The sequence below is a fragment of the Ictidomys tridecemlineatus genome, chromosome 2 (genome assembly GCF_052094955.1).
Source record: "Ictidomys tridecemlineatus isolate mIctTri1 chromosome 2, mIctTri1.hap1, whole genome shotgun sequence".
NCBI classification, from domain to species: domain Eukaryota; kingdom Metazoa; phylum Chordata; class Mammalia; order Rodentia; family Sciuridae; genus Ictidomys; species Ictidomys tridecemlineatus.
Window position 1 is genome coordinate 24,542,460 of NC_135478.1, and position 27,815 is coordinate 24,570,274.

Below are 27,815 nucleotides of genomic sequence, written 5' to 3' on the forward strand. Positions count from 1 at the left end.
AAGTGTGCAACCAGGAGCAACCTAGATTCCAGCCCCAAGGGACCAGTTGAATAAACAGCAGACTCTCTGTAGCTTTAAGATGTGGCTGGAAGTGGGCTCTTCACGGTATGGAAAGACAGTCACACTATTATCTTCAGGGGATAATAGCTTGCAAAATAGCACCCGAGTTGCCTAAAAAGCATGGGATATGCATTTTCAAGTAATATGCTTAAAATTTCTTCCACGTCAAGACACCTTTTCAGATGAAGTAACCTTAAGTTTAAAGCAATGGTCTGATTGCTAATCGGAGATAAGTACAGTACATGCATTAGTTTTTCCCTGTATTTCTAGACATTTTGGTTACGCTTCTGAAATATATTTATTACGCTGGGAAAATCTAACTAAAGCATTATTCAGAACTAAGTTGATCCTATGAGAACCCCTGGTTTAGGTCTGTATATGCAGAGGAAAAGGTCAAGAGAGACAGTGCTATACTCTGTGGTTATTTCTGGGATGTGGACATATAGGTATTTTATATTTTTTCCCTTAATGATATGTTATTATGTTTGATCAGTACATAATCCCAAAGAAATTAATAATTTGAATTTAATGTACTCATCTATAATAATCTAGGATAACCTGAGAGTTAGACACTGGAGAAGTATGGGGGCTTTGGTGTCACGAACTCCCAGTGATGGTCCCTGGTGCTGTTTTGGATCTGGGGACACAGTGGAAGTAAGGACAGACAGGCCCCACTCACCTGGCCCCTCACTGCCCCATGGAGGGGACAGACCTTCATCAGATGTCAACTCTGATACCATTGTTGATAAAGATGGAGACTCTGACATAAAAAGACTCCAGATCTCAGAGAGTGAAGCAAAGAAATCACCCTAGACTTGGGGTGAGGATACCCCTTTCAACTTGAGAGAATGATGCTTGACATGAATGATGAGTAGGTGTGCCCTGGTGACAGGGACAGGGCGATTCTATACCCTGGCTCAACTCCAAATGGACCACCACAGAGTTGGGGGAACAGAGCTCTAGACCTGTGGCCATCTCAGTTACTGAGTCTTCTGGGCAGAAATCTTTCTCATATTCCATGGGGGAGGAGGAGGTGGGAAGAAAAAATAAATAGCTCTGTGGTTTCCTTTTTTATTCTTTCTTCAAGCAAATGGTAAACCACCCTTCTCCCAGATGGTACCTCCCAAGGTTGTTCTGGAGTTGGGTTCCCAACATCCCACATCAGGACTGGTGTAACTCTCTTAGAAAAAAAGAGGAGAAGAAACTGAGACCTTTGTTCTCTCTCTAAAGTGGTCCAAATCCTCAGTTATGCATGGCCTCAAGAGCAGCAAGATTCCATTCCCTGCCTGAAGAGGACACTGACGTCCCCTGTACCTTCCACCACAAAGGGAGTTCCCTATAAGAAACCTCTTCCAAGGAGCACCCACCCTGGAGAGGCAGGAGAGCTGGGTGTCTACCGATGGCGACTCCATGGAGACCTGTGATCTCCAGACTCACCTTCCAGAGCAGCACAGCCAGCAGCAGGAAGATGAGGATCCCCACCAGCAAACTTATGGCAATGATCCACCCCACGACGTAGCCACGGGGCTCCAGATTGTGCAAGGCTTCAAAGACCACCTAGGAGGCAAAGCAAAAATGAAAACATAAAAAACAAGTCCCAGGTCTTGAAGGCACTGTAATGACAACCACCTTGATTTAAGTATCATGGAGTGAATACCAGTGTACTGAAAAACTTAAAAACACATGCTACTTTTTTTTTTTTATTTTGATATTGGGGATTGAACTCAGGGGCACTTGACCACTGAACCACATCCCCAGCCCTATTTGTTGCATTTCATTTAGAGACAAGGTCTCATTGAGTTGCTTAGTACCTCTATTTTGCTGAGGCTAGCTTTGAACTTGTGATCCTCCTGCCTCAGCTTTCCGAGCTGCTGGGATTACAGGCATGCATCACCGCACCAACTACAAATTACATTCTCAATTGAGAACAGACGACAACAGTCTACCTTGCATTTTTTTTTTTAAAGAGAGAGAGGGGTGTGTGTGTGTGTGTGTGTGTGTGTGTGTGTGTGTGTGTGTGTGTGTGAGAGAGAGAGAGAGAGAGAGAGAGAGAGAGAGAGAGAGAGAGAGAGAATTTTTAATATTTTCATTTTTTAGTTTTTGGCGGACATAACATCTTTGTTTGTATGTGGTACTGAGGATTGAACCCTGGCTGCACGCATGTCAGGTGAGCGCGCTACCACTTGAGCCACACGCCCAGACCTGCATTTTGGTTTTGAAACAAAGAACATAGGGTGCACTCCATGCAAGATAATACTTCTTTTGGGGCATTGAACTCAACGTGTAGTTTAGTGGAATTATCTGACTCATGCCAGTTTACCCAATAGATTTTGGATCCTTCCAGGGTCTGAACGCATTCTGTCTTGTGTCTCATGTTTGTGCCTAACAAACGGAAGGAACTCACTCAGGAAGCCGTGCTGTCTGTGGTTTCTAGTGTGAGCCATATACCAGTGGAGCACATGTCTCAATGAGGCAAGTATTTCCAACTTTTATGGAAATTCAGTGGCTCACATCAACTCATGAGAGCCAAGTGTGTGTCTCTTCCCTATTCCATATCGGGAATATTTACACCATGGAAATTGGCAAACAAATCAGGGTTTCCCTACCCTCCTGCCAGAGAACCAATTGCTAAGCATACATCAACTCACCTCTGACAGCATCCTTCAGCTTGTTTTAGCTCCACTGGCCACAGAGGAGTGTGGTTTGCAGAATTCAAAGCATCTATTGTGCCCTCTGCTGCTAAATAATCCTTCCCAGCTCTCCCTAGCACAGGTTCTCGTTCAAGCTCCTCACTGCTGAGGAGACGAAAATCCTAGGCCTGGGCAGTCATCTCTCTTGGCTCCGAACTGGCTGGCCTGACCGCAGGCCTCTGTCCAAGGAGTGGCTGTCCTTGGAGCTCCCATCCCCTCTCAGCCTTGCTTGATCTTCAAGGCCAACTGACCTTCCGCCTCTGCCAGGAGGCTCCACTGCTCTCAGGAGACTGGCGGTCCGGTCCTACGCTCAAGTCCAAGCAGTGATATTGCCCTGCTCCTGCTGCCCAGGACTGCTCATTTTACCTTTTTAGGGTTTGACTTCCACTTTTTCTAGCATTTGCCAAATGTTCCTCTGTGCCAGGCTCTGTGCTTCTCTTGGGATCTCTTGTCTAATTCACATAATCACCCCATGATGGTTTTTTTTTTGTTGTTGTTGTTGTTGTTTTGTATCAGGGATTGAATTCAGGGACACTTGACCACTGAGCCACATCCCCAGCCCTATTTGTATTTTATTTAGAGATAGGGTCTCACTGAGTTGCTTAGCGCCTTGCTTTTGCTCAGGCTGGTTTTGAACTCACAATACTCTGGCCTCATTCTCCTGAGCTGCTGAGATTACAGGCATGTGCCACCATGCCTGGCCCCCCCATGAGGTCTTCAACATCTATTTTATAGAGAGGGACATGGACATGGGGGGGGGACGACATGGCTGTAGGCTATGTAGCTTAAGTACAGAGACAGAATTTGAACCCAGGTCTTGCCAACATAAAACCCTTAAATCTGAAATTGTAACCAACACCATAGTACCTGGGTGATGGTGGCCCTTTTTGTCAATTAAATGGATTATTTACTGGTTCTTCCCTGGTGGCAAGGCAAGAAAATACAGATATCTTCATCTCCCTCTTTGCTTCCCTTCCTACAGCTGGGGTAGCAGGGAGTTTGTATGTGCTGAGGATTAATGGGGGCAGTCATCCATAAGATAGATAGGCTGCCAGTTTCACCTGTAGATCCTGAATCCAGAATATTATCTAAAGGAAAATGAGGCAGAGCATAAACCACACCTTGCTTCATGGAGAAAAATGAGAGAAAACTGCCTATAAAACATAGCAGGCCCTTCTGAGAACAGACATGGGGACTCTTTATAGAACTTACTAGCTGGGTGATCTTGGGTGAAGAACTTAATCTCCCTGAGCTTCAGTTCTCTCAACTGTGCAACAGGAACACAATAGCACCTCCCCAGTGGATTAAAAGGAATGATGTGTACAGGCCCCAACAGCACTTGGCACAGAGACCATGCTGACGAGTGAGATGTGCTCCTGTTAGCATCATTATCATTGCTTTTGAGGTTATGCATGCCTTGCTCTATTTTTTTTTTTATTTTTATTTTTTTAAAGAGAGAGTGAGAGAGAGAGAGAGAGAGAGAGAGAGAGAGAGAGAGAGAGAGAGAGAGAGAGAGAGAGAGAGAGAGAATTTTTTAATATTTATTTTTTAGTTCTCGGCAGACACAACATCTTTGTTGGTATGTGGTGCTGAGGATCGAACCCGGGCCGCGAGCAAGGCAGGCGAGCGCGCTACCGCTTGAGCCACATCCCCAGCCCATATTTAATTCTTAAAAATTATTGAAGTCTACCTAGAGAAAACCTACAATTTACTGTGGGGTTCAGATAAGCAATTCCTGTCTTTAAAGGTTCCTGTCATTGGGTTCTTGCTGTGGATCAAATCGCCTCTCCCACGCTCAGGATCCCTCATCCTGCCTTGTCCAGATGAGTCTGGAAGCACTACAACCAAGTGAGAAGATGTGGAGGGAGGAGGGCCCGCCTGGACCCTGTCCTGGTGTGACCGAGGGCAACTGGGACACTACTTTCTTTCCTTGTGAAACGGGGGTCTGGAGGGGAAAATACCATAGTTCTACTAGAGTGCCTGGAGCCTGGTGGTGAACATAAGCCCGATAAGCCTTCCCATCAACAGTGCAGGGCTGGGCCAGGTTGCTGCTTGGGCGGGGGAGGGGGTGAATTGTAAAGCAATTCACCATGTTAACCCAGATGGCTCAGGGACACGGAAATGCCCGCCCTGGCAAACCCGTGTTGGAGGTCTGGCTTTGTGGATACAGAGACAGAGTAGCTGCTACAGTTTAGTCTGGCCAATTCCACCAGCATGCCCTGTCACTCCCCTGGAATGCGCCTCATCTTTTTGATTATTTTTCAGTGATGTCCCCCATCCTCTTGGACGCGTGCTGTATGCTTTGGCAAAGCCCAGACTCTCACATCACGACTCTGGCGAGCTCGTCTGCGGGTGATGATCTGAGTGTCTTGCAGTTCTGAGAAGTCATATCTTACATTGAAACCAAACCAAACAAACAAAACATAGAAGGGTCAGCAGCAGGGACCCCCCCCAGGTCCTGACTCCACCACTAGGGAGAAGTGATCCTGGCCAAGGCTCTGGGCCTCTCCTCCGCTCTCTATCCTCTGGTTTCCACCCCCAGTTACTGCCCCAGTTCAGGTCTGGTCCTTAGCTCACCAGCGCTATCTCAGGAGCCTTGGAGAGGCTACCTGCCATGAGAATTGTCTTTCTAAAGCACAGGTCTCACCAGCTCACTTCTCTCAGCTCACACTATTGATGGCTTCCTTTTTTACTGAGCATCTAATTCAGGACACAAGGCCTTATGACCTGGTCTTCTTCCTTCCCCGACGGCCCCTCCCAGGGCATGAATTCATATTCCAGCGATCTTCCTGTGAGGCCAGAGGTCCCCTGCCTCTCTGCAGGCTTCTTTTGCCATCTGGAATGTCCTTCCATCCTGGTCCCTTTGACAGGCTCCATTATAGCTCATCTTTAAAATGTTCATACTTTTCTTTGTTTGGTACCAGGGATTAAACCCAGACCTGCTTACCCACTGAGCCACATCCCCAGCTCCCCCCCCTTTTTTTTTAATATAGGATCTCACTAAGTTGCTGAGGCTGGCTTTGAACTTGTGATCTCCCTGCCTCAGTCTTCCGAGCCTCTGGGATTATGGGTGTGCATCATCAAGCCTGGCAATGTTCGTATTTTCTGATTCACTAATTCTGTACTTGAAAACATGCCCCAAGGCAAGAAATATGAACTATAGAAATATAAAACTGCAGAAAAATTTTAATGCTCACTCCAGAATTATCCATACTGATGCAGAATCAGAAATATTCAAAATAATAGGGCAATAGATGAATAAATGTATGATCAATCAAAATGGAATATCATAAAATGAATAGAAATGACAAAAAACTGGCAAAGCACATTTTTAACAAGTTAAAAACATGACAAATATACAGTGAATGCATGCTAATGATTTATATAATTCATTATGGAGGCAGTAAAATGGTGAAACTAGGTCAAAGAGGGATCTGAAAAAAAATGTATAGTCATAGAAAAAAAGAGAGTTCTGAAATCAGATACAAAACTGTCCAATACCCTACAGGGTGATAAACTATAATCTTTGGGATTATGTTTTTGGTCAGACAGAAATTACTTTTATTTTTACTGGCAAGAGTCATTTATAACCTATTAGTATTCTACAAATTAATGTGTAACATCACAGAATCTGAGCCCCAGAGAACTGGGCAGGCTTGCTAGACCAGTGCTTCTCAAAGTTTACTGTTTACGAATAGCATGAGGTAGCTTGTTAAAATGTAGATTCCGGGATAGGCACGGTGATGCAAACATGTAATCCCAGTGGCTTGGGAGGCTGAGGCAAGAGGATTCCAAGTTCAAAGCCAGCTTCAGCAACTTTGATGAGGCCCTGTGCAACTCAGAGAGACCCTGTCTCAAAATAAAATATAAAAGAGGGCTAGGGATGTGGCTCAGTAGTTAAGTGCCCCTGGGTTCACTCCCTGGTACCAAAAAGGAAAAAAAAAAAAAGGTAGTTCTGAGTTGGATGAGGCTTGAGAGTCTACATTTCAAAGAAGTTGCCCATGAAATGGATACTATTGGCCCATGGTCCATGCTTTGAGAAGAAAGGGGACAAGAGAATGCTCCAGTATGTCCATGTAATCATTGTTTTGCTTGATTTCCAAATTTTAGGTACTTCTGAAACCATGGAAATAATGTGGGAAAAATGATTAGTGTCATGATAATAAATTAAGAATCAGAAACATCAATATATAAAAGAGTTTTAAGAAAATGGAATGAAATTTAAAAACTAAAAGGCATGTTTTGAGATTGTAGGTAGTTTTTCTCATAATTTGTACTATTTAGCTTTTTTTTTGAATGGATCATTTTAAAGTCAAGGCAAAAAAATTTTTCCTTTGAGACTCTTCTCTAAGGCAGTGATGACCTTTTTGTCTGTGGGTTCTAGGCAACTGTGCATTCTTACAAGAGGAGGACTGCATATATTCTTGTCTTCTGGACCAATATAGTGATTTATAAATGAACAGATTAATAAATGCAACATCCTTTCTATGGTAACATCAGATGAAGTATGACTATGACCCAGTCTGCAACCAAAGAGATGATAAGATCTGAAGGTAGAGTATCTGGGTGTGATTTTTTTTCTCTCTCAAAATCTATTTGGTTTTTCTTTTGAGGATGGAGTTTGACCATCCATCTTCTGTCCATCCGTCCCTCTATCAGTCCATCCATTAGCCCATTCACCCTGTTCATCTAAGTATTTGTTTGTCCATCTGTCCGTCCGTCCATCCATCCATCCAACAAATGTGTGTGAGGCTCCTATGTGCCAGATACTGTGGAAATTCACCAATGAATAAAACAGGCAGTCTTCAGCCTCATACAACCTGCAGCTCCCAGAGAATACTGGCCAATCAGGCAAATAAATGCAAAATTACAATTGTGGAAAATACAAACAGGGAGAGGATCGTGGCTATGAAAGACTCTGAGATGGGCATGCAGGTCAGAAGAGTTCCTGGAGGAACTGCTTGAGAGATGGCTAAAGGAGAGCAGCAAGTTAACCAGTAAAGAGAGAAGGGAAGCTCATCCTAAGGGAGGGACCACCATGTGCAGAACCCCTTCGACAGGAGCGAGCTTGGTAAGGGTGAGATGCTGTTCTCAGCCAGCAAACAGAATAGACAAGAAGCCACAGGACGAGGTTCAGAAGAACTGGAAGTGGCATTCAGAATTCTGTTTGAATGGGAGCTGTGGCTCAGTGGCAGAATGCTTGCCAAGCATACACGAGATCCTGGATTTAATTCCCAGCACTGCTGAAATGAAAAAAAAAATGATGTCTATCTGGGCATGGTGGCACATGCCCATAGTCTGAGTTACTTAGAATTCTGAATGCCACTTCCCTTGAGCGTACGAGCTCCAGGTCAGCTTGGCAACACCATAAGACCCTGTCAACAACAACAACAACAGAATTATATGCTTTATCTTAAGCAGGATGGAAAGACAATGGAGGGTCTCCAATGGCCAAGTAAGGGCATGGCATGATTTCCATTTTGCAAAGCTCACTGCAGCTGCAGAAAGAATCCAGGCTAGAAGGGAGAGGTGGGTGTGGGGGTCCAAGGAACAAGCAGCCCAGTGAGAGGGTTGCAGGGAAGTGGTTTCCCCAGGGTAGGTTTCTGCTTCCAATAAGAAAGGAGGTAGTATGAAAGGAGATGTAGGGCTGAGCATTGGAGTGGGGTGTCTGCCAGCACTGGGGGAGCAGCTGGGAGCACGGTAGGAGGCTGAGAGATGGAAAAGGCAGAATTTTGAGTAGCGAAGACATTGATAATGACATGGTCATGGACTGTAGCTGAGGGCTTATGGACTGGACACAAACAAAATGAGCAGCCTGAGGCTGTCTCAATGGAGTCTTAGAGGAGCCAGGCACTGGGCATCCTGCCAGCCGCTGTAAAGTTTAATCCACCTGGGATTGGCAAGCTGCTGTCAGGGAATGACCACAACCCAACTTGCAGCCGGAGGCAGCTGGTGAACCTCAACTGTAGCACTTGGTTTACTCCTGTGTTTCTGGGAACTTTTATGTTCTGATCACTGCAAATACATTTCATGCAATCGCTAGTAATACCCAGTTCTCCATAAGGCCTGAGAACACGAGCAACATGAGGGTACAGCTGGACAGAGAGTTTCCAGTGATGGAGAAGACACCATGGACAGCATTGTCAGAGGGGATATTCAAGCCCCATGCCAGGCCTGCCAAAGGTCAATTACAATGGCAAGATGCTCTCAGTGGGTGAACATCACATGCTTGTTTCAACAGAAATCAGGAAATCGGATAATTTTTTTTTTTTTAAGTAGAAAGAGAAGAATATCTGGGACAAAAAAAAATTGACATTTTCACCTGCTTCTGATTACATCCAGTAGCCAACGGAGGTATCAGGGAGGGAGGAGGGAGAAAGGGCTGTGGGGGTTGTAAGAAATGTCAGCAGAACAGGTCTTCCATCACTCTCCAAACACAGCTCAGAATGCATGCCAGCTGAGAGGCAGAGAGAGATTAATGGAGATGATATGAGTGAACTGTGCCTCTGACTAGGTGGACCCTGTAAGTCTCTGCCATGATAAGTAGAGACATACCCTGTGCCTGCCAGGTCTGGGTTTTAGAAATCTCTTGTTTGGTTAGAATTTGTCAAGGAGTGATCTGATCCTTTGTTATGAACCACGGTGGAGCCATTTGTGAGACCCATTACTATGCGCCAAGCTCTTTGCTGAGAAGTTTTATATCTATGACCCCTGATGATACTCATGACCACTCTCTAAAGGAAAAAAGGAAAGATGAAGGGTCTCCCAGGAGGGCTGATTCTTCTCTTGACTGTGTATCTGGAACAGGCCACAAAAGAAAGAGTTCCACAGTCAACTGGCCATTGTGTCGGAATGTGACGTGCTTCTGAAGCCACCAGAACCAAGGAACACAGTTGTGTATCACCCTACGATTCCTGCTGCCTGCTCAGGAAGGGGCTCCCATTGCATGGCACACTGAGCAATAGGAGCAGGGATTCAAGACAATTCAGGGCTCCTATGTGGGCCATTTGGGTGATCAGTCCTGGAACATCCAATGACAAGCTGTGAGATTATAGGCAGGGCCCTTCACGTCCCAGAGCCTCAGTTTCCTCAACAGAAAATGGAAGTAATAGGAGCTATTAGAAAGTGACAGGAGATAATCACATCAGAACCAAATGGTTTGTGAACCAAATGGTTTTAGAGAACAAGCAGTTGGAGCATGCTGTTCTGGTCACTGAGTGCTTGACTGGGCAGGTTTCTTTAGACGTGAGAGCAGGAATGTGGTGCTGAGGCTAATGCTGGGCTCGAATGCAGACTTAGAAGGGAAGCCCAAGCTAGGAGGAGAGCCACTTGCAGCCTGGAGGAGCTGGCTGGGCTACACACACACCTAAGGAGTTTGAACAGAGAGACTTTAACACAAATCTCTTTCCTTTCCACATTGGACACTTTTGCCTCTGACTAGCTCCTTCATCCGGAATGGCTCAGTGCCTTCCTAGGTGACCGAGTGGCTGCAGTGAAGAGGGGAAAGGACCAACACACTGGGAGTCCAGAGTCCTACCTTATCCTTGTCTCAGCCACGGTGAGACCTTGGGCAGGTCATTTCTTCTCCCCATATGTCAGAGACTCTGTGATTCCCTAGAGGAAGGGGCTTAGTGGTTCTCACCAGGGAAGGCACAGTGGACTCTCTTAAAATTATGCTTTCTTTCTGTGCAGAGCAAGGGCGACTGATGGCATGTGATGCATGAAGGAAGCAAATATCTCTCTAGACATATGGTCCCCATGACATTAAAACTTATGAATTATTTATTTCTGGAATTTTCTATGTGATATTTTCAGATTGTGATTGACCACAGGTAACTGAAACTGTGAAAAGTGAAAAATTGTGGATAAGAAGGGACTCCTGCACCTTTCTGAGATGAATTCCTACTCTTCATGAGGACCAACTTTCTGGGGCATAATCAGATGTTTCCCTTGTTCTTAATCTTTATGATATTTGTGAACTCCAATCAGTACTCAGACAGAGGGCAAAGGCCCTCAAATGTTCGCTCCATTAAATGAGAGAGGAGGCATTGTTCATTTAAGCACATTGCTTCTTAAAAGAGAACAAAGAGCTTGTACCCTCCCCAACTACCTTAGGACAAAGATTTTTGTGTTCTCTCCTTAAGATTGCAACTTGCCCAGGAAGCTGCCATCAAAAAAGAAAAAAAAAAAGGTCGAAATGATTGAACAAAGACTTTCACTCAGGCCTGCTCCTGAACTTCACTAAAACAAAAAGAATGTAAACCAAAAAAAAAAAAAAAAAAAAAGCCCCCAGCATGTCAGAAGAGACAACTGTCACTTTTCAGCCTGGTATGCAAACCCATTCTGGTGTTGGAGAATCCTCCACTGTGTAAGACACAGGGAAACGTAGGGTCCCTCCTCCCCACTACAAAGTCCAATAATGCTGGTGACCTGGTCCCCCAGGGACAGAGGTCTAATTTTAGTCAGCAAGAGGCTTTAGCCTGACTCTGGAGCAAGAGGTCCAGAGAGGCCAGGATAGCTGGGTCTAATGTCTAGGGTTCTGAATTCTTCTTGGGGCTGGACCCAGTCTGTGGTCCTGACCTCCCACATTTCTTGACCCCTCTTCGTGACCCCCCGTCTGGTTCTCTGGCAATTCTGAGGGCTCCCAGGTATCCTTCTAACCTATTCTGATTCTGCTCAAGCAAGACAGAGGGGATCTCTTCTCTTGTACCTAAGATCTCATATGGTTCTACTCCCATGGCCACAATCACTTAGTCATCTGTGGACTTACATGTGTATCACACCATCTGCTACTGGGAAAATACAAAGAAAATAGCAAGAATTCATGTCAGTTTCTAATACAGACTGAAAAGGGAATTTGAGATGGTGTCTTACGCTGCTTATTAGAACAAAAATTCTATAGTACCAGACTACAAGAGTTTGCGTGGGTGGAATTCCTGGCCGCAGCTGTTGGTTGCTCTTCTTAAAAATATAGGGTACTTCCTGAGTCTCAGTAGGCAATTCAGGAGTTAGAGAAGTCCCCTCCCCAAATCTTTTGATGCCTTTTTAATGACTGTATGATTAGAGCTAAACATTTTTGAAACCCATCCTTATTTTCATTCTGTAGGACAGCTGTCTCCTTCTCTAGGACCCCCAGTGGGTGTCTGAAACTGTGGGTAGGACTGAACCCTATATTTACTATTTCTTTCCTATACATATATACCTATGAAAAAGTTTAATTTATAAAATAGGCTCAGTAATATGAAAACAATAAAATAGAACAATTATAACAATATCGTATAACAAAAAAAATTTAAAACTTATGAATTATTTATTTCTGGAATTTTCTATGTGATATTTTCAGATTGTGATTGACCACAGGTAACTGAAACTGTGGAAAGTAATAAAAAATTGTGAATAAGAAGGGACTCCTGCACCTTTCTGAGTTGAATTCCTACTCTTCATGAGGACCAGCTTTCTGGGGCATAATCAGATGTTTCCCTTGTTCTTAATCTTTATGATATTTATGAACCCCAACCAGTACCTTTTTCCCTTTTCCCTCAGACCTGTAACTCATTCCCTGTCATTTGGATCTTCAATGTCCCCCAAGAAACTCATGTTAGGTAAATACAGGAATGTTCAAGGTGAAATGATTTGATTATGAGAGGTGTAACCTCATCAGTGGATTAATCCACTTGATGGATTCATCATTTGAGTAAACTAGTGGGTAGTAACTGTAGGCAGGTGGGGTGTGGCTGGAGGGAGGTCACTGGGGATGTGGCCTGGACTACATCTGCCATGGCCCCTTTCTCACCCCCAATCCTCCCCTCCTTTCTCTTTCTCTCTCTGCTTCCTGGCTGCCATGAGCTGAGCAACTTCCCTCCACCATGCCCTTCTGCCATGACATTCTGCCTCACCGAGTTCTAGAGCAATGGAGTGAACCCACCGTGGACTGAACCTCGGAAGCCATAAACCCCAAATAATCTTTTCTTCCTCTAAGTTGTTCTTGTCAGGTATTCTTTCTGGTCACAGTGACAAAATGCTAGCTACAAAATTCCCTGAAAAGTCAAGTCAGGTTGGGTTGAATATGACATTCAATGAATTATTGGCACCTAACCACCAGTACTCACAAAGGTCTTGTCTGGAATTCTCAGGTTTGGGTCTGTATGAACCAGATGAACTTGCTGTGGTTGGGCCTGAACACATGCTAACATGCTACCTGGGAAGTGCCCTGGATGTATATATATTAATAAATAAAGCAAATCTAAAACTATGACATGTTTCTATTTAGTTATCCAAATGTAAAGCACTACTTGTACCATGGTATTTTTTATTAAAAAAATAAAATAAAGGACCCAAGAATTACAGGAAAATTATTTGGTTTTCCCATCAGTTAAATTTACCACCATGTCACTTTTTTGTAATTAAAAAAAATCCGATTGTTTTCCTCTTCTCACCCACACCCTGCTCGATACCATACACAAATACATTTCCTGTTCATTCCAAGGCCGTAACAATTTGGTGCCTAATCTGCAATCTTGTGAAGCTTTGTCTGATTTGAATCTGGTCGCTAGCCTCTGTGGAAATTCCCCTTCGGATGGCTGACAGAGAGCCAGGCATTCAGAAGAGTCACGCAGGGAAGAACGTGCTTGTTCTAAAAATGAAAGCCTTACTACTTAGAAATGATTTCTTTTTTTTCCTGCTAGGAAAGTTGAGAACAGATTGCAGAACTTCACCTTAGCTCGCAGATTGAAAATGTATTTATGCAAAGGAGGGAGAAGGGGGCATTGTGGGATTCCTGGGTATATTGTTTCTCGGGAGCACAGAGGGGGAAAAAAATAATCAGCTTCTTCCCCAGAACTCTTGATCATAAAAATATCACCACGGTGCTCAAAATGGAAGAGAAACTGATGGAAGTGGTATTTTGGAGGCAGATAGATGACTCAGAATCCTACAGCGGGATGTTAAGCAATGCTTTCCTGGATCCCACAGCTTAGTCCTCTATTAGAAGGCAACGTGCCCAGTGATTTTCATTCAGCTAGCAAAGAATTTCATCTGTAGGAAACCTGTTAGTTATTTCCATTGGCACTTTTTTTTGGGGGGGGGGGGTACCAGGGATTGAACTCAGGTGCACTCAACCGCTGAGCCACATCCCGGCCCTATTTTGTATTTTATTTAGAGACAGGGTCTCACTGAGTTGCTTAGCACCTCATTGCTGAGGCAGGCTTTGAACTCATGATCCTCCTGCCTCAGCCTCCAGAGCTACTGGGATTTCCGGCCTGCACCCTGTGCCTGGCTTCCATTGGCTCTTGTTAACACAATTAGGGACATTTTAAATCTCTGATGTTGGGCATGTATTTCATTCTATAAGACTTTTTAACCAGAGCTATTGCGACAAGCAGGGAACCACTGATGGCCTTAACTTCACAGGTGATGGTCCCCATCGGTAGTTAAATAGCCAGAAGGTAGGAGGAAAAGACAAAAGGCCAACTCCAAGCGACTGACCTTCCGGAAGAACTGATGCTATGGGGTGAAGGTCTTGGAAGGCCACTCAGTTCCGTTTCTATTAGTAAAACTAATGCCTGGGCAGCCTCCCCATGTGAATTAAGGAGCACATGTCAACAAATGGCCCTGCATTCCTGTACTGAGCTTGGAGTATCTGTCAAGCAGCACTATCGCACCTCACCTGCCCAGGTGTCCCTGCTCATTCCAGGTTCCCTGACATTCTCCTCTCTTACTCACCGACCACAGGAACAGAACTAAGATTTTACTGGAATCTCCAAGGGTTTATTTTCGGTAGGAATCCTTCCAGCCAGGGTCTTAAAAGCATGGACTTTGGTTGGCTCTGGATCCTGATATTTTAACATGTGGAGTCTCCAATGTTATCAGCAAATAAGTCAATAACCTTTTTGTGGTGAGTTCATGTGTACGTACCTCATATTTAAGAATTTATCAATTTTGTAAATTTGCCATAGCAACACTGACTCTTCCCAGAGAAGGCAAATCTCTCTCTCTCTCTCTCTCTCTCTCAAGAAGGTAAATTCCAGGGAACGGGATGAAAAACAGAAGTGCCCTGGCAAAGCTGCTCATGGGTTTCTGCGCTCCCCTTCCTATTCTCCCAGGATCTGTGTGTGGGGGTCAAACAACAGGAGAGTCCCCCTGTCTAGGAACAAGAATAAAAGCAGAATTCCAAGGCCATCGTCTTCTTCCAGCCTCTCCCTCACCCCGACATCTAAGCCCCGAGGTCTGCTGCACCCTCCCTTGTCCCTGATGCCTGTGTGCCAGTTGCACCTTATGGAGGTCAAGGGGACAGGGAGAAAGTGTGAAAGAGAAGGTTCCAGGTCTTGGCAATGTTGGATGTGACCTCTTCAAGTTAACCAAACAGCTTTAAGACAGTGTTTATCCATGGGGCAATGTGATTGGGAAGGCAGATGAGATTTTGGGGAAATGTCTAAGACACACAAAAATAGTCCTGGCTTCTGGGTGGAAATCCAGGCCCCACCAAGGGCACTTCCAGACTATATTTCCTTTGGCCCATCATAGCAGGAAACTTTCACATAACCATGGCGTCCTACAGAACGTGCTAGCACAACAAGAACAAGCCATAGCTCTGCAAGGGAGCCTGGAGGCCAAGGCAGGCACGGTCCTGGGTCTACCACTAACCCGACACCTTGGCTCGGAGACTTTCTTCTCCTTCACGTTCCAGCTCCGGTCTGCAATCACCCAGCTCCCCTGCCCTCTGAGGAGGGCTATCACCGGGGAGGTGGTACACTCACCGTCATCTCTTCCGGGTTCCCGTTAGCTACTTCCACCACCCTTAGGGCAGGATCCACCTTCACCTTGGCTCGAGCCATGAACTGGATGACAGACGAACTGTCCTGTGGAGGAAACACCAGCTCACCGTAAGATTTTCCAATGACAAGGACAAATGATTTTTCCTTGAGAGGGACTGGGCAGAACTAAAATTCCAAGATTCCTTGTAGACCAGACAAGATTTTTTTTTTTTTCACTGAACTAAAAACTTCCCCATCCTGGGAATCCACATAAATGTATACTTCCAAAGTTTCTCTTGAGAATTTTTTTTTTTTTCGGATAGTGGTAGATGCAGAAAAATGACAGTGTTTGCCAGTAATCAACACAGGCAAACTTGTGTGCTGTGGTTTCCAAGTGGTAAGACCCAGATATTTGGATGTTGATACTGATGGATTCACAAAGAGCTGAGGATAAATGAAGCCGTTTGTGTACAGCAAGCCCATGCCTGGCATTCCACTGAAGCCATCTGATTCCTATTTTATAGAATCTTCCTGCCCTGACCACAGCCCTCAAGCGCTTCCTTATAGGAGTTTCTTTTAACTCTTTGCTTGCCCTTAAATGAAGCCGTTTGGGGGACAAAGCCATTAGACATTAAAAAGAGGGCATCTGATGGAGAGATTCAGAAGGGAGACACATCTAGCTTATAAATTAGGCCTACTAGAAAGGGAACCAGGGGCAGGGGCCACATCTGAGACTCGGGAATTACCTGCTAGCAGAAACAGAAGCCTTTCATGGGCTCAGATTCAAAGCCACCAATCCAGACAACCAGAAAATTTTGGCTCCAAAGCAGGGATAGAGAGGGAATTTGGAAAACATCAAGAAGAGGCAAAATCACGGCCCAGAAAAGGTCCAGGATCTTGGGGTCAGTGGTACAAATGGTGCTGCATTGACTGTGGAGCCAAGAGGTAACTGGTTGCCATTGTGGAAATAAAAGGCACAGAACTAGGGTATTTGGCCTCCCCCACTGGGGTGGCCTGTGCTCTGCCAGCAAGATGCTTATTGACATGTCCACCATATTTACTCAGCTTGCCTGTCACTCTGGAGGCTGCCATGGTTTGGGGATGTCCCCCCAGAATTCCTGTGTTGGAAACTTAATTCCCAAAGTCACATATTAGCAATATTTGGAGGTAAGACTTTGGGAGATAATTAGGATTAGATAAGGTCATGAGGGTGGGGTCTCCATGATAGCATTAGTGGCTTTGTAAGAAGAGATCTGAGCTTGCCCACTTGCTCTGTCTTGCCATGTGATGCCCTTTGTGCCAGGTTATGATGCAGCAAGAAGGCCCTCACCAGATGACAAGCAGATGCCAACACCTTGCTCTTGGACTTCCCAGTCTCCAGAACTATAAATAGGCTTTTACTCTTCATAAATTACCCAATCTCAGGTATTTTGTGACAGCAACAAAGGATTGGACTAGTCAGAGGCTCTCAGATGCCAGCTTTGACTCACATCTGGCTAAACCTACAGAGAAACAGGAAAGTGGAGGACTATTCCTCTAGCCTAGTTCCAAAAGGTCTCTTTTCTCATCTCTGCCAAAAAAACCACAAAGGATCTTAGTTTGTGTACTTTAAATAATTGTTCTTTTTTAAAACATGAGACATATTTCTAATTTTTTATAGACATGTATTAACTGTGCATAGCAATGGGGTCCAGTGTGATATTTCTATACATGCACATAGTATAAACTGATCAAATACAACCATTTTACAAACTCTCCTGCAATTAAAAAAAAAGTGTGTGGGCGCACACGCACGCGCGCGCGCACACACACACACACACACACACACACACATATATGAATACATAAAATACTGGAGATTGAATTCAGAATCATTTGACCTCTGAGTTACAGCCTCAGCTTTTTTATTTTATTTTGAGGCAAGGTCATGCTAAGTTGCCCAGGTGGGCCTTGAGTTTGTAATCCTTGTCCTAAGAGACTGGGATTACAGGTACGCACCAAAACATATTTTAATGCTTCTGGGAAGCTAGTTGTTCAGAGGATTTGCTCCAGTGAACTACTTTAAGTGGCAAATAATTTTACATGCAAGTAATCTTTTAGCAATTTAATAGTTTTATAAACATGCGGTTTTAGGTATAGGGCAGACTGTATTTACAACCATGGGTCATCATTATCACTTCAGGTATTAATTATGATAATAATGATGATGTTTGGCCAAGTCAAAGGCCAAGTCGATGAGGAGCCTGGCAGAGAACAGGCCCCTGGTGGTTACAGAGTCAGTGAAGGAAGCCTCAAGGACTGAAAGAAGATTTTCAAAGAAATCTGAATCCCCTGAAGCTTTAAAAAATCAGACCCTACATTTCAAATAAAAACTTAAGGTCAAAACAATAAAACCTCAAATTCCCTTGTCGAGGGCCAGACCTCAAGGTCAAAAGGAAAATAAACACAACTCCAGGCCCAGGCAACACCACAAGGCTGGAGCTTTTCCCTGTCCTCAGGGAGGCTGTGACGGTCCCTGAAACATCTGGCTCAGCTCCCTGTGGGAGCTGGCGTCAGGAGGACCTACACTTTGCATCTCAAGCTCCAGGAGCAGCCAGGGCCCCATCTGCCTTCCAGGTCAGCTGCATTCTGGGCTCTCCTCTGCACCTGGAATCTCTGTTGAAAGGGCACTTAGAGAATAAACCTCCATGGGCCCACGTCCTCAGCTCTCTTTTCTGGGGCTCCCCTGGCATGAATGACATGGGGACAGCAGTCCGTGAGACATGTTCCTTGGCCAAGGATCATCAGAGGTCACTAGGAGAGAGCTGCAGAAGACCCAGCCTGCATAGCTGCACACATGACTGAAGGGCAAGTAACAGCCATATGGTACAAGGGTGTGGAAGCATCATGGTGGTTTCTTGCCATCAGTGCCACGAACAGAACTCGGTGGACAGTGGCAAGAGTGACATGGGAAATTCAACTGTCAGCAATGTCATCCATCCAGAAGATGGACAGAACAGATAAGTCTACAGAATCACAGGCCCTCCGACCTCAGCTGGGGACCCATGCCAGGAAGGGACACCTGTGACATGGGGCTTCCAGATGATGTTGCGGAAGCCGAGGACGCTAGCGGAGTTCTAGTTCATATCTGGTTCATCCCTAACGCTGTCCTTTATAAAGGTTTCACCATGGAAGCACTGTGTGCGAGCCAGAATCTTACCCAGCTCTCCGTGGGCTTGTGGAGCCTGCAACAACTAAACGTAGGGAGAAAACATTCCCCTTTGCCTGTCTTTGCAGGTCAGCATGTTATTGCTGTGTTTAATTTAAAAATGACCACAGAAGGACTACTGTAAGGATATTCATTTACCTGCTGATTGGCTTATCACACTAAACACATTTAGTCTGCCCAAAGGAAAATAAATAGAATCTTTGTGGCTAACATGCATATTTTGTTTTATCTTCATATGCAATTATTTTTTAGAGCTTCTTGTTGGAAGGGATTTCTCATAATCGGCAGCACTTACCTTAAAAAAAATCAGAGTAAATTTATATGATTCTTCAAGGGCCACCAATTCACTGATATAAAGATATAGATATAGATATGTCCCCCCACTCTGCAAAAATAATTTAGATTTCTCTGAAACAAGGACCACCAATGCACTGATATATAGATATAGATAGATTTATATCCCCCTGCCCTGCAAAAAAAAAAATGAAAAAAAGAAAAAATTGGATTTCTCTGAAACAAGTAGTCAGCAAACTACATCTCATGGGTCAAATTTGATCCTCTGCCTGTTTTTGTAAATAAAGTTTTATTAGAATACAGTTATGTCCATTCATTTGAATATTGTCTGTGGCTGCTTTTGCAATGTGACAGCAGATTCGAGCAGTTGCAAGAGACTATATGGCCTGTAAAGCCTAAAATAGCTCCCACAAGCCCTTTACAGAAAAGGTTTGCCAACCCTTGATCAAAAAAACATGTTTGCCAGACCAGCGGTACTGGCATCACCTGGGACCCTGTAAGACTTGCAAAACCTCAGACTCTACCCACAAGGAATTAGACATTTTTTTCCGGGTAATTCTGATGTAAACTAAAGAATGGGGAACAAAATACTTGGGAGGCTTGTTAAAGTCACGATGCGGATTCAGTAAGTCTTGGGGGAGGTATTGGGGGTGGAACCCAGGGGTGCTCTACCACTGAGCCACATCCCAACCCCTTTTATTTCTTCTTTTGAGACAGGGTCTTGCTACCAAGGTGCCCAGGCTAGGCCTTGAACCTTCGATCTTCCTGACTCTGCCTCCGGAGTTGCTGGGATTATAGACATGCATCACAGCTCTCAGTTATGATTCTAACAAACTCCCCGATAAAGCTATTGTCCTTACAATACACTTTGAGTAGTGAACATCTGATATTTTCCCCTTGCACCATCTGGAGAATTACTGATGGCACATGCCAAAACAAGTTTTAAAAGGAGCAGCCAGAGTGTCATGAGGAAACAAATTCAAATGCTTTTCAACGAAGCCCATGAGTGCAGGTCCTTAGGACTCACCTTCTTTAATATTTCTGTGTTCAGCAGCATGTAAATGTCTAGAGTGCGACTTTCCTCTTTGGTGAGAGCGCTAAGGTTACAGTGCATTGTTAGGCAAGAAATTCCTGGCTTTTCACAATCCTGAGAAGAAAAAAATCAGAGAACAGTCAAATGATATAAAAGCAAAGTCAAAGCCACAACTATTTGTAGAGCAGCAAGCTCTAGGGCTTCTGTTGTGGTGACTAAGTCAATTCCAGGCAGAGGAAATCAAACAGAAGATTCAGGGCTGAGGGTGTAGCGCAGTGATAAATCGATTGCCTAGCAATGTGCAGGGCCCAGTACTACAAACAGACAAAAAATAATAATGATAAGGATGAAGATGACAGTAACCATAATGATACAAAAGGCAATTACTCTTTGTCACCACCAGAGGGCATGCGAGGGATTCCAGTCTGACAGGCACCAGAGCAGGATTCAAGAGTCAAGCAAGTAGGGAAAAAAGCATGTCCAAAGTTAATCCTACCAAAAAGTTGGATTTAACAAAGAGAATAATTTTTTTTAAAAGAGAAAGAAATTTCTCTTTTACATATTCTGATAGTATTGATAGTTTGGAACACAGGCGTATTTCCTACATTATGTAATTTCTGCCTGTGCAGTAGCTGGTGTGTGTCTGTGGCAAATTTTTAGTTAGGGGAAATTAGAGGGATTCCAAAGTTATGTGACTCTTGCTCAAGAAAACACAGAAATTATGTAAAAAGAAATAAAAATAAATTTAAACAAAAAGAAATAAAAACACATGAAAAGAAAGGTCAACTCCATTTTCTCTTTTGTATTGAAGGATCATCTGCCTTCATGATGCTTCAGTTGCAGGTGAAATTTATAGTTTGATACAGAGTTGTGTCTATCGAGAACACTTGGTGCTTTATCACTACATCTAAGGATTCTAAGGGCTTTTAAAAATAGAAGTACCAGGTAGTGGCACACGCTTGTAATTTCAAGCTCCGGAGGATCGTGAGTTTAAAGCCAGCCTCAGCAACAGCAAAGCGCTAAGCAATTCAATGAGACTCTGTCTCTGAATAAAATACAAAATAGAGCTAGGGATGTGGCTCAGTGGCTGAATGCCCCTGAGTTCAATCCCTGGTATCAAAAAAAAAAAAAAAAAAGAAAAGAAAAGAAAATGAAAAATAAAAGTACCATCCTCACTTTGTGAAACAATCCAAACCTTTCAAGTGACCAATAGTTGTACTTCTCCACTGTGGGAGAGAGTGAGGAAGGAAATGATAAATGTGAGATGTGCCCAGGATGAAATGAAGAGCAAAAGAAACATAACCAGGGTTGGGGCTGTGTGCAGCACGTGCCTAACACATGTGAGGCCCTGGGTTCAATCCCTAGCAAAAGACTAAAGATATAGGGAGAGGAGGAACTGAGAAAGCATTTCGGTTCCATCTCTACCACCTTCACTCTTTAAAAATGCAGTAAATAGAACAAATCTCAAGTGTCTATCTTGATACATTTTCACATATTTTCATACCTAGAGAATCACCTGAACACAATGTAGAACATTTCTGTCAGCTAAGGGGTGCCTCCACACCCCATCCCCCTGGTACTCCTCCAGAGGAGCTCACTGCCCCGACTCCCACTGCCACTGATAGGCAGGCCTGCCTGCTGGCCTTCCCTCCTTCCTTTATGGTACGGGTGCCTGAACCCAGGGATGCTTTACCACTGAGCTACATCCTCAGCCCTTTTTGAGATGGGGTTCCACTCAAGTTGCCCAGCTGGTCTGTGATCGATCCTCCTGCCCTAGCCTTTCAAGTAGCTGGGATTACAGGCATGCACCACTGCATCCACCTTAATTTTTTTTCTATTCCTGAACTTTGTGTATATGAAATGGTCTAATACATTGGTCCTTTTGTCTTTGGCTTTTTTCATTCAGTAGCATTACTGTGAGATTTACTTAAGCTGCTGTGTGCTGCAGTAGTTTCATATATTTCATTGGTGTGTGATATTCCAGGGCATGGATATACCACAACTGTTTACTCATTCTCCTATTGATACTTAACTGAATTGTTCTCTGCTTTGGTTATTATAAAATTGCTATTAACAGTCTTCTCCTAATTGTTCAGAAGATGCATGTACTTATTTCCCTTGGGGATAGACCCAGGAATGGCAATATATAGCTGTGTGTGTGTGTGTGTGTGTGGTTTTCCTAAGTGGTTGCACAAGAACAATTACTCTTGTTTAGATTCAGACTAGTTGGGGAAACATTTTACTTTGTGCTTGGAGGTTGAAAAGGTTCTCCCTTTGCCAGGCAATGGAATTTGGAATATAAATTCAACATTAGGATTGAAACCTCAGGCTTGTGATTTTATAAGTTGATTGATGAGAAGCAGACTTGGGAAATAACAAATATCAAAGAGAAAACTGGCCTCTAATCTCAGTCTTGCCTTCTGAGGAGGACCACCCATGTTACCCCAGCCACTGGGCAAATCCTTACCAAGACTTTTCTTCCAGACTTTGTGAAAAAAGCAAATATTGTGTGGAAGATATTTTCTTGTTCTTGAGGGATGATGCAGGGGGTTGGGTTTTTCTGGAAAGAGCAGTTTCCTTTCTCTTGGCCAACCTGAAAATGGAAAGAGGCTTGTCAGTATGGCTGATCCCAACATCAGGCCATGTTCCTGGAGTCCCGTGTCATGAAGAAAGTACCAATTGAGGTTTCTTTTTTTTTTCCCCTCCTTGTTCATTCTCTAGTGGGCAGGAATGGCTAAAAAGCCTTTTATTTTAAAGATATGTATTGCCCAGATTGGCCTGGAGCTCCTGGGTTCGAGTGATCCTCTGCCTCAGCCTCCTGCCTAGCTGGAAGGTGCTCACCCTGGGAATGCAGGTGCACACCACTCCACCCGGCTCTGGCTGAAAAGGCTTTAAGGCAGAAGCTGAAGCATCAATAGGGCCAAATAATAGAAAATGTGGATCTTACGTCCCTAAATCATTGAGAGGAGAAGGCACACAACATGTGAATGAGGTGCGACTAGGAAACAATAAGACTTGGAACACAATAAACTTTTTATGCTTCATGATTTCCAAAGTACATTTACAAACATCCTTGCAACAATTCTGTTAGGCACTGATATTAGAGTAGATGAGGAAAAAGAAACTTGAATCAAGTCACCTGCCAACACACATACAGTCAAGAGCCCAGGTCTAGAACTCGGGTCCTCTGAGACCTTAAGATCCATAAGAGGATCTTTGCCAGAAGACAGTCCTCTGCTAGAAGTCTTCCTAGAGTCCTCAGGGTGCTAGGAGGAGCCCTTCTTGGGAGGGAGAAGGTGTACTAAGGCTGCTCTGTGCCCTATCTCTCTGCTCCAACTAGAGTATCAGCCACATATGATGCCACTTAAAATCAGAGTTCTGATTAAAAAAAAAAAAAAAAAAAAAGCTGGACAGACACTGCACTGAGCCAGACAGGGACTTCAACACTCGTTGAGCTCTTGGTGAGTCATCTGATTTTATTTCTGACAGCCATGGCAATGGTGCTGAGCAACAGCACTACGAGAAAACAAAACACACCCAAACAGTGGTGTGCAGCCTTTCAGGTGGAGTTCTTGAAGAGCAGCGCCTTTTGACATTCACCTGGAGGAACCGTTGTACGAGGTCCTCTTTATCCATCACCATATACCCTGGTGATAGCTAAAGACTGAACGGGATGTTAGGCCAGACCAGAATGTTAGTAATTAGTAATCCATAATTTAGGACTGTGTTTACAATCCCCTTGCTAACTAGAATCATCTGTTTAAACTTTCCTATCTTTGATGCCTGCGAATAAAATATAGTGTGTTTGAACTTTCTCAAGAATGTTTCAACTGTCCCATTTGTGCTAGGGTGCAGGGTTTAAAGTTTTTACATAAAGAAACTTCCAACGTAAGAATGATAATCTTTTAATAATGCACTATAAAAATGAGACCACCAAAATTCGCTTAATTAATCTCCGCTTTATCTCTGGTCTGAACACATTCCAAAATTTACTATACATGTCTGAAAATAAACAAAATGAAGTTTTATTTCCTCAAGATTAACTCTGAGAAAAATGAACGTTGCCTTTGAAAATGTCTCGTCCTTTGGGACCCTCTTGTCCTTTAAAAGTGCTCACAACTTGGGATTCTTTCAATTATTTTATTTGAAATGCAAAAGTTGGGGAATATATATCAGCCAGGAATCTCAGGACTCAATCTTAACACTGGTTAGGGATGATTTTAGAAGTTACTAGAGGAAATAATGAAAAGGAGGCACTGAAGTTTAATGCATTTTTGATGATTATTTCATGGATCCGATTGTTTAAAGTTATGATAAATATTTTAAAGTTCATTTTAGAAAGCAATACATATGTTGTTACTGGGGTAAAAATCATGAATATTTGCTTATAAGACAAATGAGAAAAACCACCACTGTGGGGTAAATGAATATTTGTGTGTGGCAATGAAATTTCAGACATGAACTCAAAAAATTCTGCATTTCAAATAAGATAGATCAAAGATGATATATTGTGGAAAACTTGTCTTAAAAAAGTGGCCTAGCAACAGTGCTCTCAAAGGATGCACACTTGAATAAAAGTATTTGTGAGATGTGAGAAAATGGCCAGATTATTATAAATGAACGCTACTCTTCTACGATTTTGAGTGCACGACAACATAATTAAATATTATAAGTAGTTGACTATTCCTTTTTCGAACACTTTCAACTGAAATAAAATTTAGATTCCCTCTAATGCAAAGATTTTAAGTGCAGTTTGATGAACTTTGACAAATGAGATCACCCATTAACCACCCCCCCCACACACACACCCATGTAAGTACGGAACATGTCCACGACTCCAGAAAGTTCCCACTGGCCCCTTTCCAGACTCTTATCCAAAAGGCAACCACGGTTCTGATTCTTATTAAGGGGAAAAAAAGGTAACGTTCCCTTTTCGAGGAAGGGAGAGGGTTGTGATACTTGGGGGTGACACTCTGTTCAGGCACATGCAGTACCTGCTGGATGGAAAGCATTTGTTACAGGGCACTGAAAAGTTGGGAAGTGCATGCTCTGGCTCTTAAGCCCCATCCTCTTCCACTCTGAAGCATATGGGGCTCCACTTTCCCTGTTTGACCTCTGGAAGATGGTCTTCCGCAACCCTGTGAAGATCACCAGGCCTGGCCACCCAATCCATTTGGTCAGGCAGAACTTTACAGGATGCATGCGTCCCTAATTGAAATCAGAGGTGGGGCAGAGTCCCTCCTTGCTCTACAAACTGGTGCTTTGGGTTTCCAGGCAGAGAGAGGAAGCAGAGCCCCAGCGTGGCCAGCTTCGCTCATGTGCTTTGGGTGTGCAGAGCTGGCTCTGCCATCTGTCCCAGATACCAGCAGAGAAGGACAGAGAGCTGGGAGTGGCGGGGGTGGGGGTGGACTAAGCCCAGCATCAACCTGGAGAGACAGAGACAGGCTCCAAGTTTACTTTTCCTCTTCCACGGGGAGTTTCGATGGGGAAAGAGTGGCTGTCAAGAGGGAAGTGACCATAAGGTGACGTGATTCCACATGACAATCTGCCCCTGGTGGAATGGAGTTTTGGCGGGTTGTGCGCCTGATTGTGGTTACACAGGAATCATTTTAATTGGGGAAAACTTTTTCTTCCCCCTCTGTCAGGTTCAGGGTGGTCCCGTTTCACAGGAAGACTGAAGGCTGTTGGGTATTGTATGGGTGTTATTCAGACTGAAACTCAGTCCTTGACCAGGGTCATCGATGGGAGGCACTCTTCTGTGTGCCGGACAGATCACATGACAGCCAAGATGCTGACATCTAGCACCTGTCCAGCCCTTCCTTCCTGCATCCTGGCTCTGGATTGCTTTCCTCACATGCACATTCAGTCCTCGAAACCTCCCCGAGGCAGGGGCCTTGATCTCCTGGCTTCCCGTTGTGGAAACTGGGAGGAAGGAGAGGCCAGGTGAGCAGCAGAGGTCTTGCAGCCAGCAGGCTGCAGAGTCCCGCTGGGACACACACCATCCAGCTCTGGACCTGCCTATAACCACCCTCTTGCACTGCCTCTTAGGTCAGAGGCTGAGAACAGGGCTGCTGATGGGGTCTCTTGCTGTTCTTACCCAGGTCAAAAGAACTATCAGCTGAGAAACCGGGAAACACTAGAGTCCTCCGTTCTGCCACATTTCTCCCACTGTGTCCCCCCTCCCCCACCCCACCCCCCCAAAAAAAAGAGAGAAAAAAAAGACTTCTACCCAGACCATGGGAGGTAACAGCGCCTGCAGGCTGCTCTATCGCTAGAAGTCGAACAGAGCACCCTGGAATGTTGTTTCTGGAAGGCCGCTCCGAGATCATGCAGTCCCATGGCCTCAGCTGACAGATAAGGAACCAGAGGCCCCCCGAGTCCAGTGACTTGTCCAAGGTCACGTGGTTGGCTGTGAGCCTCATCCGGCACCCAGTGGTGGAATTCTTGGTGAACACTCAAGGGTCCCAGGCTGCAGCCTAGCTGTGCCGACTCAGGTTAGGGCCTCACATTCCTTGTCTATAATATTAGGACGGTGGCCTACATGGTTGTCCTCAGATGCTAACTGCACATTTTGATGACTCTCTGTGCATTTCATTTTCTTTAGAGCATGGGGTCACTTCATCTCACATCCCATACATAAAAACAATGGCTGACTACTCTCCCTACAACCTAGTTTTAACCAGACTCGGCTCAAAATCAAATGAAAGTAATCCTTTCTCCCCATATTGCAAATAATCCAAGCGACACCCAGCTAGCCGTCCACAGCTTCATTTCCTTGGTGGGCCGAGAACATGGTGGCATTGCCCCCACGGTCATCTCAGCCGGCTGACTTCTCAAGTATTTTCCAGATTGTTTGAGTCCAAATGCTTCCCATGGCAGCCTGCTTATCTTGCAGGACCCCTGGGAGCTGGAAGAGGCCTGTGGCTATTGGAATTTGAACAAAAGAACCTAACTGAGCATACAAATGAGGACAAGAGGACCCAGGACCCAGGGACAAGGCTGAATTCTGCCAAGGCAGTCATTAAGGGTTTTCTGTTGGTATCTGTCCTTCCCTCACCCCAACCCCATAGAAAACATTGTGCAAGTTGAAACCAAGAGATGGTGGTGATTTGGGAAATTGTCAGGAGTCCTGGTTATGGGAGACCAAGGAGAATTATGGACATCATATGGTGGCAGAGTCTGGGTCAGTCTTGGTCAGGGGAATCTTTGTGGCCAGAAGCTGCCAAAGTGTCAGGCCTATTTGCTCCAGGCCCGACAGGATGAAGTGCCCCATTTGCTCCATGTGGTCTTACAAGACCCGGCTTCCCAAAATACCAGCTTCGAAGCATGAACTGGGGCTTGTGTTGCAGGGATGATGCTGCAAAGTCTCCCTTTTTCCTTTTTTTTTGGTGGGTGGGGGGACAGGGGATTGAACTCAGGGGCACTCAACCACTGAGCCACATCCCCAGCCTTATTTTGTATTTCATTTAGAGACAGGGTCTCACTGAGTTGCTTAGCACTTCATCATTGCTGAGGCTGGCTTCGAACTTGCAATCCTCCTGCCTCAGCCTCCTGAGCCTCTGGGATTACAGGCATGGGCCACCACGCCCAGCTCCCTTTTGCTTTTAATGTCACCGTCACCTGCGCCCAGGTGGGAAAGGGAAGCCTTGAGCTTTTATGGAGGCCTCTTCAAGCTCTGGTGGCTACAGAAAGAGATTGGGAAAACAGGGGCATTGCCCCTAGGCTCAGGAGGTGGAGCTTCCTTTGCTGACCTGGAGCACAACAGCAGACACAGGTCT

General features: G+C 44.6%; 1 protein-coding gene across 1 annotated transcript in view; it reads right to left on the reverse strand.

Annotated features, from left to right (window-relative positions):
• Itga9 (integrin subunit alpha 9) overlaps nt 1–27,815 on the reverse strand; it is a 321,363-nt gene that overhangs the window by 17,495 nt on the left and 276,053 nt on the right. Inside the window, exons 26-27 of the mRNA XM_005317430.4 lie at nt 15,506–15,607; nt 1,498–1,617 (exon numbers count right to left, since the gene is read on the reverse strand). Coding sequence (XP_005317487.2) covers nt 1,498–1,617; nt 15,506–15,607 — 222 coding nt within the window. The remainder of the gene's footprint in view (nt 1–1,497; nt 1,618–15,505; nt 15,608–27,815) is intronic.